Source organism: Heterodontus francisci, chromosome 3, assembly GCF_036365525.1.
Source record: "Heterodontus francisci isolate sHetFra1 chromosome 3, sHetFra1.hap1, whole genome shotgun sequence".
NCBI lineage: Eukaryota > Metazoa > Chordata > Chondrichthyes > Heterodontiformes > Heterodontidae > Heterodontus > Heterodontus francisci.
Window position 1 is genome coordinate 181,808,501 of NC_090373.1, and position 13,088 is coordinate 181,821,588.

The 13,088-nt window shown below is 45.0% G+C and overlaps 1 protein-coding gene across 1 annotated transcript in view; it reads left to right on the forward strand.

Moving 5' to 3' along the window:
- The window catches only part of susd4 (sushi domain containing 4), a 100,155-nt gene that overhangs the window by 52,834 nt on the left and 34,233 nt on the right, over nucleotides 1-13,088 (forward strand). Inside the window, 1 exon segment of the mRNA XM_068028601.1 lies at nucleotides 9,691-9,870. Coding sequence (XP_067884702.1) covers nucleotides 9,691-9,870 — 180 coding nt within the window.

Genomic DNA, 13,088 nt, shown 5'->3' on the forward strand with positions numbered 1-13,088 from the left:
TGAGTGTGTGTGTTTTTGTGTGTTTGTCTGAGTGTGTGTGTTAGTCTGAGTGTGTGTGTTAGTGTGTGTTAGTCTGAGTGTGTGTGTTTTTTTGTGTGTTAGTCTGAGTATGTCTATTTTTGTGTGTTAGTCTGAGTGTGTGTGTGTGTTAGTCTGAGTGTGTGTGTGTGTGTGTCTGTGTTCGTCTGAGTGTGTGTGTGTTTTTGTGTGTTGGTCTGAGTGTGTGTGTTTTTGTGTGTTAGTCTGTGTGTGTGTGTGTTGGTCTGAGTGTGTGTGTTTTTGTGTGTTGGTCTGAGTGTGTGTGTTTTTGTGTGTTAGTCTGAGTGTGTGTGTTAGTCTGAGTGTGTGTGTTAGTCTGAGTGTGTGTGTGTGTGTGTGTTAGTCTGAGTGTGTGTGTTTGTGTGTGTTAGTCTGAGTGTGTGTGTTTTTGTGTGTTAGTCTGAGTATGTCTATTTTTGTGTGTTAGTCTGACTGTGTGTTTTTGTGTGTTAGTCTGAGTGTGTGTGTTTTTGTGTGTTAGTCTGAGTGTGTGTGTGTGTTAGTCTGTGTGTGTGTTAGTCTGAGTGTGTGTGTGTGTGTGTGTGTTAGTCTGACTGTGTGTGTTTTTGTGTGTTAGTCTGAGTGTGTGTGTTAGTCTGTGTGTGTGTAAGTCTGTGTGTGTGTGTGAGAGAGAGTCTGAACTTGTGTGTGAGAGAGTCTGAGTGTGCGAGCGTGAGAGTTTGAGTGTGCGCGTGAGAGTCTGAGTGTGTGTGTGTGTGTGAGTGTGTGTGAGTGTGTGAGTGTGTGTGTGAGTCTGAGTGCCTCAGTTTTAGTGTGCATGTGTGTGTGTGAGTCTGTCTTTGAGAGTCTGAGTGTGTGTGTGTGTGTTAGTCTGAGTGTGTGTGTTTGTGTGTGTTAGTCTGAGTGTGTGTGTTAGTCTGAGTGTGTGTGTGTGTGTGTTAGTCTGAGTGTGTGTGTGTGTTAGTCTGAGTGTGTGTGTGCGTGTGTTAGTCTGAGTGTGTGTGTGTGTGTTAGTCTGAGTGTGTGTGTGTGTGTTAGTCTGAGTGTGTGTGAGTGTGTGTGTGTTAGTCTGAGTGTGTATGTGTGTGTGTGTTAGTCTGAGTGTGTATGTGTGTATGTGTTAGTCTGAGTATGTGTGTGTGTTAGTCTGAGTGAGTGTGTGTGTGTTAATCTGAGTGTGTGTGTTTTTGTGTGTTAGTCTGAGTGTGTGTGTTAGTCTGAGTGTGTGTGTGTTAGTCTGAGTGTGTGTGTGTTAATCTGAGTGTGTGTGTGTGTGTGCGTGTGTTAGTCTGAGTGTGTGTGTGTGTGTTAGTCTGAGTGTGTGTGTGTGTGTGTGTGTTAGTCTGAGTGTGTATGTGTGTATGTGTGTATGTGTTAGTCTGAGTGTGTGTGTGTGTGTGTTAGTCTGAGTGAGTGTGTGTGTGTGTTAATCTGAGTGTGTGTGTTTTTGTGTGTTAGTCTGAGTGTGTGTGAGTGTGTCTGTGTTAATCTGAGTGTGTGTGTTTGTGTGTGTTAGTCTGAGTGTGTGTGAGTGTGTGTGTGTTAATCTGAGTGTGTGTGTTTTTGTGTGTTTGTCTGAGTGTGTGTGTGTGTGTGTTAGTCTGAGTGTGTGTGTGTGTGAGTGTGTTAGTCTGAGTGTGTGTGTTTGTGTGTGTTAGTCTGAGTGAGTGTTTGTGTGTGTTAGTCTGAGTGTGTGTGTGTGTGTGTGTGTGTTAATCTGAGTGTGTGTGTTTTTGTGTGTTTGTCTGAGTGTGTGTGTTAGTCTGAGTGTGTGTGTGTGTGACTGTGTTAGTCTGAGTGTGTGTGTGTGTGTGAGTGTGTTAGTCTGAGTGTGTGTGTGTGTGTTAGTCTGAGTGTGTGTGTGTGTGTGAGTGTGTTAGTCTGAGTGTGTGTGTTTGTGTGTGTTAGTCTGAGTGTGTGTGTGTGTGTGTTAGTCTGAGTGTGTGTGTGTGTGAGTGTGTTAGTCTGAGTGTGTGTGTGTGTGAGTGTGTTAGTCTGAGTGGGTGGGGCCGGGCTGCCAGTTGTTACATAGTAACTTTGTGCTGAAGTGAGTGACAGTTTGGAAGTCTGGATAATAAACATGTTCGAGGAGTGTCTATCAGGTATATTCCAGTGCAATAATTCTGAATCAGTACTCCAGCAGGAAGCGCAGGTAATAAAGAATCAACAACCCAGGTGACTTTGCAGTTGAGATCAAATTTAAATTCCATTTGCAGTTCATCCACTAAAGCTTTTTAACATTTTATCTCATGTATATCTACCCTTCTCACGCAATGGATATTATATGCAAACTGCAACATTCTGTTCTCAGCACCTGGTTAAATGTGCTCATGTTCCCAAGACTGATTCCCGAGGACAGTGCACCACATTGCCAGGCACCTGCCACTGACCATTTCCAAAGCAACATTGACAGAAGGCGAGGGGCTGGTTGGCCAATTAAATCTACACACACAGATTACACACAGCCAACAACACAAACACACATAGAACCACACAAACACAAGCACACACAAACTCACACACAAACATACACACAGTCACACACACACAAAGTTTCATACAGACACAGCACACACACACACAAGCAGCACACACATACATGCATATATGGCGACACACACAGACGCCCATATACACACAGACACACACACAAATACACACCTACGCAAACACATGCAAACATAGCTACAAACACAGCTACGCACACACATATACGGGCATGCTCAGACACACACCTCTCAATGGATCGCCACCTTGACGTGGTGGAGAGGCTTGTGTGTCCCGATGATCCCTTGCCTCTCATGGTCGCAAAGTCGAGGGGGAGGTGTCAGACAAAATGCAGTCCAAAAATGTCCTCAACGGCAGAGCAGGCAAAGGAAGACTGTACGTCTCACCAGCTGTGAATGCAGAAGAAAGTTGCAGCGGCAAGATGGTCCTGCTCATCGAAAACTGACCACCAACCCATCAAGTGTGGACAATGACGGTGCCCCAAGGTCCCCACGTTAAACAAAGTCACGCACAGGCTTCTACCAAGGTCCATCTGCCAAGTCCTGTGGCAATGGAGAATTGATGACGGAGACAGGGCTGTGAACCTGGGAGTCCACAGTCAAGAATCTGCACACAGGTGACAGATGCATGAAGGCCACTGGACACCTGTTTTGGGACAGAGGTATCTTTGGGCAGCAGCATACATGACTGAGCAGTCCTCTCCAGGATACCCATTCTGAGGATAATACCCATACCTGACAATGAATTCCTGGAGTGTGTACGAGATGGGTTTCTGGAGCAGTATGTTGAAGAACCAACTAGGGATCAGGCTATTTTAGATTTAGTATTATGTAATGAGAAATTACTAATTAATGACTTGCTGTAAAGGAGCGTTTGGGAAATAGTGACCATAATATGATAGAATTTTACATTAAGTTTGAAAGTGATATAGTTCATTCTGAAACTAAGGTCTTAAATCTGAACAAAGGAAATTATGAAGGTATGAGGGGCAAGTTGGCTATGGCGGATTGGGAAAATACGTGAAAAGATTTGACGGTAGACAGGCAATGGCTAGTATTTACTTGGTCTACAACAAATATAAATTCCTCTAAGACACATAAACCCAATAGGAAAGATAAATCAACTGCGGCTAACAAAAGAAGTTAAGATTGCATTAGATCAAAGGAAGTGGCTCATAAGGTTGCCAGAAAAGTGGTAAGCCTGAGGATTGGAAGCAATTTAAAATCCAGCAAAGGATGACTAAGAAACTGATAAAGAAAGGGAAAAGAATATGAATGCAAGCAAGCTAGAAACATAAAGGCGGCCTGTAAAATCTTCTTTAGGTATGTAAAAAGGAAAAGATTAGCAAGGACAAATATGGATCCATTACAGGCAGAGACAGGAGAATTTATAATGGAGAATAGGGAAATGGTGGAGAAACTAAACAATTACTTTGTGTCTTTCTTCACGGAGGAAGATTCAGAAAATCTCTCAGAAATACTAGGGCAGCAAGGGACTTGTGAAAATGAGGAACTGAAAGAAATGAGTATTGATAAAGAGGTAGTACTCAAGAGATTAACTGGATTGAAGGTTGATAAATCCCCTGGACCAGATGAGCTACATCCCAGACTGTTGAAGGAGGTGGCTATGGAGATAATGAATGGTTATCTTTCAAAATTCTATAGATTCTGGAAAGGTTTCTACAGACTGTAAAGTAGCAAATGTAACCCCACTATTTAAGAAGGGAGAGAGAAAACAGGGAAGTACAGACCTGTTAGTTTGAGGTCAGCAATAGGGAAAATGTTGGAATCTATTATAAAGAATGTGATGACTAGACATTTAGAAAATAATAGGAATTGGGTAGAGTCATCATGGATTTATGAAAGGGAAATCATGTTTGACAAACCTGTTGGAGTTTTTTGAGGATATTACTTGTAGCATAGATAAAGGAGAACCAGTGAATGTGATGTATTTGGATTGTCAGAAGGCTTTTGATAAGGTCCCACACAAGAGGTTGGTAAACAAAATTAGAGCACATGGGAATTGGGGTAATATCCTGCTATGGATTGAGAATTGGTTAACAGACAGAAAGCAGAGAGTAGGAATAGATGGGTCATTCTGAGGATGGCAGGTTGTTACTACTGGGTTACCGCAAGGATTAGTGCTGGGGCCCCAGCTATTCACAACCTATATAAATGATCTGGATATGGGGACAAAATTTAATATTTCCAGATTTGCAGATGACTCAAACTAGATGGGAATGTAAGTTGTGAGGAGGATACAAGGAGGCTTCACGGGGATTTGGACAGGCTAAGTGAATGGGCAAGAGCATGGCAGATGGAATATAATGTGAATAAGTGTGAAGTGATCCACTTTGGCAGAAAAAACAGAAAGGCAGAGTATTTCTTAAATGGTGAGAGGTTGGAAAGTGTTGATGTCCAAAGGGGCCTAGGTGTCCTTGTTCATGAGTCAATAAAAGCTAGCATGCAGGTGCAGCAAGCAATTAGGAAGGCAAATGGTATGTTGGCCTTCATTACAAGGGGTTTTGAGTACAGGAGTAAAGAAGTCTTGCTGCAATTGTATAGATCCTTGGTGTGACTGCACCTAAAGTATTTGGTCAGTTTTGGTCTCCTTATCTAAGGAAGGATATTGTTGCCATAGAGGGAGTGCAATGGAGGTTCACCAGACTAATATCTGGGATGGTGGGATTTTCTTATGCGGAGAGATTGAGGAAACTGGGCCTGTATTCTCTAGAGTTTCGAAGAATGAGAGGTGATCTCATTGAAATATACAAAATTCTTACAGGGCATGACAGGGTAGATGTGGATAGGATGTTTCGTCTGGCTGGTGAGTCTAGAACAAGGGGACATAGTGTCAGAATAAGGGGCAGGCCATATAAGACTGAGATGAGCAGGAATTTCTTCACTGAGAGAGAGTGATGAATCTTTGGAATTCTCTACCCCAGAGGGCAGTGGAAGTTCAATCATTAAGCATGTTCAAGACAGAAATTGATAGATTTCTGAATACTAATGACATCAAGGGATATGGGGATAGTGCAGGAAAGTGACATTGAGGTAGATGATCAGCCATGATCTAATTGAACAGCGGAGGCAGGCTCGACAGACTGAATGGCCTACTCCTGCTCCTATGTTCGTCTACTCACCCCAATGGGGAGGGGGCTAGAAAAGGTGCCCTAAGAATAGGCTGTCCCACTTTCTCCTGGCTGAGGAACCACATCCTGCGGAATCATCATCTTCATGGTCAAAGAAGAACTGCAGTCATATCACATGAGCTATCAAGACTTCAGATTGACATCGCTGCCCTCAGTGAGACCTGCCTTCCTGGAAAGGAACAGCTGAAAGAACAAACAGGGAGATACACCTTCTACTGGAAAGGAAAGGCTGACAGTGATCCTTGTGTTCACGGAGCTGCTTTTGCCATCCGGAATAGGATCTTGGGTGCACTACCACAACTCCTGAACTGCGTGAATGAAAGCCTCATGACACTTCACTTACAGCTTAGCCGTAATCAACATGCCATTGTCATCAGGGCTTTTGCCCCAACCCTTGACTCCAATGAAGATGTTAAAGAAAAGTTCTATTCTGACCTTGATGACCTCATTGCCATCCCAAAAGAAGAAAAAAAATCATCCTTCTGGGAGACTTTAATGCCAGGGATGGCCATGACTCCGATGTCTGGAGAGGAACCACTGGGAAAACCGGGTAGGAAAAGCCAATGTAAATGGTGTCCTCCTGCTGATACAGTGTGCTCAGCATGGCCTCATTATAACAAGCACCCTCTTCTGCCAGAATGGCAAATCTAAAACCACATGGAGGCATCCTAGATCAAAGCACTGGCACCTCCTGGATTATGTCATAGTTTGAGTCAAAGATCTAAGTGATGTCTGTATCACTCGATCCATGCAGGAAACTGATGCCTGATGAACAGATTATCAACTTGTTCGATCGGTGATGAACACCTACCTAGTACCAAGACATCGCAAGACCCAAAAGTCCAAGAGGAAGAGAATCAATGTTTCAGCCCTAAAAAAGCCCGATTGAAGAGAGGAATTCCAGGTGCAGCTCCCTCTGGAAAATCTTCATGCATTATCTCAATTTCAGAACAGTGGGAATGAATAAAGTCAGTAATACTGGACTCTAGTGTCCAGACCATTGGGTTTGGACATTGCCGTCACCAAGACTGGTTCAAAGAAACCAATGCTGAAATATGTGACCTCCTGGAACAAAAACAAGCAGCCTTCAATGGCAGAACAAGCCAAGATCACAACTCCAGAAGGCAGCATGCCAACAGCTCAAGGCTGACACCTAAGTCAAACCTGGAAGATGAAGGACGTGTGGTGTGGACAAAGCCCGAGTGATCCAACAGTATTCTGATCATCACGAAATGCAAAGCTTTTTTGAATCTATCAGGACCATCCATATACCGAGATCAAATAGACAAAACCAGTTTCATTCACTGGATGGCATTTATGTTCATAATGATGATAATGCCATCTGTAAACCATGGAAATGAACATTTTGAACAACTGCTTAACCGTGAATCCACAGTGGCAGCTGATACTCTTCAGGTTATCCCCCAGTGCCCTGTGGTAGAATCCATGGATGAACCACCATTGATGGAAGAGCTGCAACAAGCAATCAAACAAAAAACATCAAAGCCTGCAGCCCTGATGGTATTCCAGCTGAGGTCTTCAAAACTGGTGGGCTTTTGTTCACATTGAGACTCCATGCATTCATCCTACAGATTTGGGAGGAGAAATGACTCCCTCCCCCCCCAACCCCGCACCCCCCTACCACTGCCCGGATTCAGGAATGTGCCAATTGTACCTATCTTCAAGAAGGGAGATAAATCGTGTTGTGGAAACTATTCAGGTATTTCCCTCTTGTCCACAGTAGGTACAATCCTGACATGAATTCTCCTGAATCGCCTCCTTCCTGTGGCTGAGGAGTTCCTCCCTGAGACACAGTGTGGCTTTAGACCTTCCAGAGGAACCTCCGACATGGTCTTTGTTGCCAGATAAATCCAAGAAAAATGTCGAGACAATTAGGAACTCTTTACTGCATTCAAAAACCTGACCAAAGCATTTGACTCAGTAAATCGCGAGGCTCTGTGGATTGTGCTCCAAAGATTTGGATGTCCAAGAAACCTCATCACAATCCTGCAATTGCTCCATGATGATATGACTGAAACTGTCTTGAGTGGGAGATCTGACACAGACACCTTCAAAATCCAGACCAGGGTCAAGCAAAGCTGTGTGATAGCCCCCATATGATTTATAATCTACCCAACAGTGGCTATTCTGATCAAAGATCAGCCGCCCTCTGGTGTGAGTATTAAAGACTGCCTAAATGGAAATCTCTAACCTTTGTCGCCTCCGTGCCAAAACTAAACTGACCACCATAAACATACATGATCTACAGTTTGCAGGTGACTGCGGTGTCATTACCCACTCGACATCAGATCTGCAAGCCACTCTCAATCTCTTCAATTCTGCATACGAGAGACTCAGCCTGTCCTTGAACGTTGCCAAAGCGAAACTAATATCAACCCACACCTGGTCAGCCAAATATTCCACCTCCCATATATGTTAAAGGAGACACTTTGGAATATATTGAACACTTCCCATACCTTGGCAGTTACCTCTCTCCACGGGCCACAATTGACGAGGAGATCCAACACCGGATCGGCTGCACCAGCTCAGCCCTCTACAAACTACAGCAGCGAGTGTTTGACAAGAGAGACCTCTGCAAGTCAACAAAAGCCCTAGTGTACAAGAGCAGTTGTTGTCACCACATTCCTGTACTGCAGCGAGACCTGGACTGTGTATCAATGACACATAACAGTGCTAGAGAAATTCCATCAGCATTTCCTCTGCCGTATCCTCTGGATTCCATGGGAGGACCGAACAAATGCTCGTGTCCTTCTCGAAGCCAGATCACAAGCATTCGGGCAAAACAAATCAACTCCTATGTACTGGCCACTGTGAATGACTGAAAATCGTCTTCCCCGTCAGGTCTTGTTCTCACAATTGTCAAATGGCCAATGTTCCAGGGAGGACAAAGAAAACACTTCAAAAAGACACTGAAGCCGTCCTTGAAGCGCGGATGCATTGACATTAACAACTGGGAGGAGCTTGCTATCAACCGCTCAGAATGGTGACAACTTGTCCACCAAGCTGCATCATCATTCGAGTCCCAACACCTTAATGATGAGGCAGAGCAACAGCAGAGAAGGAAAGAAAAGGAAGCAAATCCTGAACTCTGGACCCCACTACCTGCCCCATGTGCCCAAAGATCTGCAGGTGGAAAATCGGCCTGCTCAGTCACATGAAGACTCATGGCAGAAACTTGCCACCCTGAATAGACATCATCCTCAAATCGAGAGATTGCCGACAACGCAGAAACACGCATGCAGACAGACACTCACGCAGACACACATGCTACAGACACACACATGCTACAGACACAGACACACACTCATGCAGACACCCACTCATGCAGACATACACATGCAGAAACACAGACACACACACGCAGACAGAGACTCGTGCACACATGCAGACACACACGCAGGTACAGACATACACACACACGCAGGCACATGGATGACATATGCAGAACACAGACACATGCACACACAGATACACACACATGCAGACACACACCTGCGCACACAAAGCTACATGCACTTTCATACATATAGTTACAGGGTTCTACCATCATGGATTCTTTTACAAACATTAGACTGTGGTTAATCCAAGTTTCAAACACCTTTACACAAAGCAAGATCATACACTACATCTTTTAGCTCTTCATCTCCCAGTCTGTCTCTCTCTGTCTCTCATTGGATTCTCCAGTTCTCTCTAACTGCTCAGTCTGTCTCTATTCTAACTGAAGCAGCCTTACTTCCCCTGAACCTCCCCAGATATTGGATGACAGCAGGTCTCTGTTTAGCTGTGATTCCCTGCACAGTCGACCAGCCTGACATCATTTACTGCCTGCACTTGCATGAATTTAGCCAGATGTTTGAGGGATTTTGTGATATCTGCAGAGTTTGAGTCCAGCAACAGTCAGGGTCTTCAGGAGATAAGGAGAGAGGGCTGAACACTGGGTAGAGAAAAGAAGGCAGGGTAAGTGAGGCTTTAGCTTCTATAATCCTGACTGCCTGTTTCTTCATATGAAGTTACCGAGTGCCCCCTGCCATCTATTGAAGATGCCGACGTGTACAACCGCACCTATCGGCCTGGGGACCAGCTGGCTGTCAGCTGTCACCGAGGGTTCCAGATCCGCTACCCCGATATGGACAATATGGTATCGCTGTGCCCAGATGACGGGATATGGGACAACCTACCCACCTGCCGAGGTCTGTATGCCATCAGGTAATGAGACACACCTCCCATATCAGTTTTACATATACGATGCCTGCAGGGGCATTGGAGTTATCCTCAATGGGATAGTGGGGCAAGAGGGGGAAATGAATCAGCTCCTCCTCATTGTGATTCATGTGACCCCTCCTGAAGAAAATGTGGAAGTGTGTGAATTCTGGGTGAGAACGGGAATAATGCTTGGCTGTGATGCCCCCTCAATCCCAAATAGCCCCCAAAGTCCCACTGCCGCCACATGGAGATGCTCTGACCATGAGAGGACACTAGAGAGGGTACAGAGCAGATTTACGAGGATGTTGCCAGGACTGGAAAAATGCAGCTATGAGGAAAGATTGGATAGGCTGGGGTTGTTCTCCTTGGAACAGAGAAGGCTGAGGGGAGATTTGATTGAAATGTATAAAATTTTGAGGGCCTGGATAAAGTGGAGGTGAAGGGCCTATTTACCTTAGCAGAGAGGTCAGTGATGAGGGAACATAGATTTAAAGTGATTGGTAGAAAAATTGAGAGGGGAGATGAGGAAAATCCATTTCACCCAGAGGGTTGTGATGGTCTGGAAGTCACTGCCTGAAAGGGTTGTTGAGGCAGAAACCCTCAACTCATTCAAAATGAGTCTGGGTATGCAAATCAAATGCCATAATCTGTAGGGCTACGGACCAAATGCTGGAAGGTGGGATTAGAATAGGTGGATTGTATTTTGGCCAGCACAGATGCAATGGGCCAAGTGGCCTCTTTCTGTGCCTTAAACCTTCTATGATTCTATGAGCAGATGATGGAAGTATGCAAAGGCAGTCTCACGGAACTTCATGGCAAGGAGAGGCCTTGGAGGGGGATGGTGTAGTAAAGAAGTAAACTGTCAGAGTGAGGTGATTCTGAATGATAGTTTTTAAAATTGATTTGTATGCTTGGATTTTCACACCAGTGACGTGAGGGAGCAAAGTTCCTGGAGGCTGTATGGGGCAGGGATGGGTGTGGTACCAAAAACAGGTCAGATTGATTGACAGCTTCACAACGCAGGAAAGACCATTGGATGGTTGTAAGTAGTAAACAGCTACTTAAAGCAGAGATTTCTTTGGGTTGATGTGTTTTGTGCCAGGGGCTGTAGGGGGCAGAGCTGCAGGGAGGGAGGATGGGGGGGTGGGGGGGGTGGTTGGCGAGGGTGAGAGGGATTGGGGGGGGTATGAAGGCTGGGGGCATGGAGGCAGGGAGAGGGAGGATGAGTGGGTCTCCCAAGAGAATCGCTCTGTCTGGGGCTTTTGGCATTGTGTGGTCAAATACTGAGGGTCTTTCCAAAGTTTCTGGATTTGGGATTTTTCCCATTGAGCGAGTGATTGCCGTATCAATTCCCAGTGAGCAAACCGACTCCTCACTGGAATATTCAGCATTGTTTCCCTGGCTTCATTAGGAAATGTATTGATGAAACTGAGGCCGACTATGTGCTCACTGCAGTGATGGGTTCAATCAACAATGGACACAAGGTCAAAATGAGCACGTTTGCAGTAAGTACCCTCCTGTATCTCACACCACAGACAGTGAGTGATAGCGTGTCTGGAGTCTGTTTAAACACTGGGGGATGTAATCGTGGCCGAACCCAACATCCACACACACACGTGCACACACACACTTGCGCGTGCACCCATGCACACAACCAGACACACGCACTCACACAAGGGCTACTCGACTGGCTCGGGAGTCCTGGGAATCTTGGCTAATTTATTCCCTCCCCCATAACCTAGGGCCTAGGGTTGCTGAAGTCACTTGTAGCACCTTCAATATCAGTCTGAGATTTTCCTGGTCTGTACGGCTCAGTATCACAGGAGATTTACCTGATGAGAGGAGAGAGAGGTCCAGGAGGGGTAAAGAGAAAAGGAGTTTTAAAAAAGGGGGGGAATAGAAGTGATGGATTGGGTTTGGAGCAGCAGCCAAAATGCACATGTGAATAGACACAGGGAAAGCTCCACTAACATAGGCCTGGTTACGTAGTAATTATTAGGATACATATATCCTGTAGTTAACGGTTAATAAAGAGGAGACAATAAGAAGGAGGCCAGAGTTAGTCAGAGCTCCCATGGTGGCATAAAGTGCAGAGCTCTGAGATGCAGAGGGATCTGGGTGTCCTAGAGCATGAATTGCAAAAGGTTAGTTAGCAGGTACAGCAAGTAATTAGGAAAGCTAATAGAATGTTATTGTTTATTGCAAGGGGAATTGAATGCAAAAGTAGGGAGGTTATGCTTCATTTATACAGGGCATTGGGGTAAGATCACATCTGGAGTATTGTGTACAGTATTGGTCTCCTTATTTAAGGAAGGATGTAAATGCGTTGGTAGCAGTTCAGAGAAGGTTTACTAGACTAATACTGGGAATCGGCGGGTTGTCTTACGAGGAAAGATTGGACAAGTTAGGCTTGTATCCGCTGGAGTTCAGAAGAGTAAGAGGAAATTTGATTGAAACATAAGATACTGAGGGGTCTTGACAGGGTGGATGTGGAAAGGATGTTTTCCCTTGCGGGAGAATATAGAACTAGGGGTCACTGTTTAAAAATAAGGGGTCGGCCATTAAGACAGATGAGAATTTTTTTCTCTCAGAGGGTCGTGAGTCTTTGGAACTCTCTTCCTCAAAAGGCAGTGGAAGCAGAGTCTTTGAATATTTTTAAGGCAGAGGTACATACGAACATTCGAATTAGGAGCAGAAGTAGGCCATTTGGCCCCTCTAACCTGCTCCGCCCTTTAATAAAATAATCTGTTTGTGTCTTGAATTCCACACTCCCATCTACCTCCGATAACCTTTGATTCCCTTGCCTAACAAGAATCTATCTACCTCTGTCTTAAAAATATTCAATGACCTCGCCTCCACCACCACCTGAGGCAGAGAGTTCCAAAATCGCACAAACCTCCGAGAGAAAATTTTTCTCCTCATCTCTGTGCTAAAAGGGCGACCCCTAATTTTAAAACAATGCCCCCTAATTCCGCACTCACCGACAAGTGGAAACATCCTTTCCACATCCACCTTGTCAAGACCAAACACAAGAAATAGGAGCAGGAGTAGACCATATGGCCCATCGAGCCTGCTCCGCCATTCAGTACGATCATGGCGGATCTTGGGCTTCAATTACACTTTCCGGCTGCTCCCCATATCCCTTGACTCCCTGCAAGACTAAAAATCTATCTATCCCAGCCTTAAATGTATTCAATGATGGAGT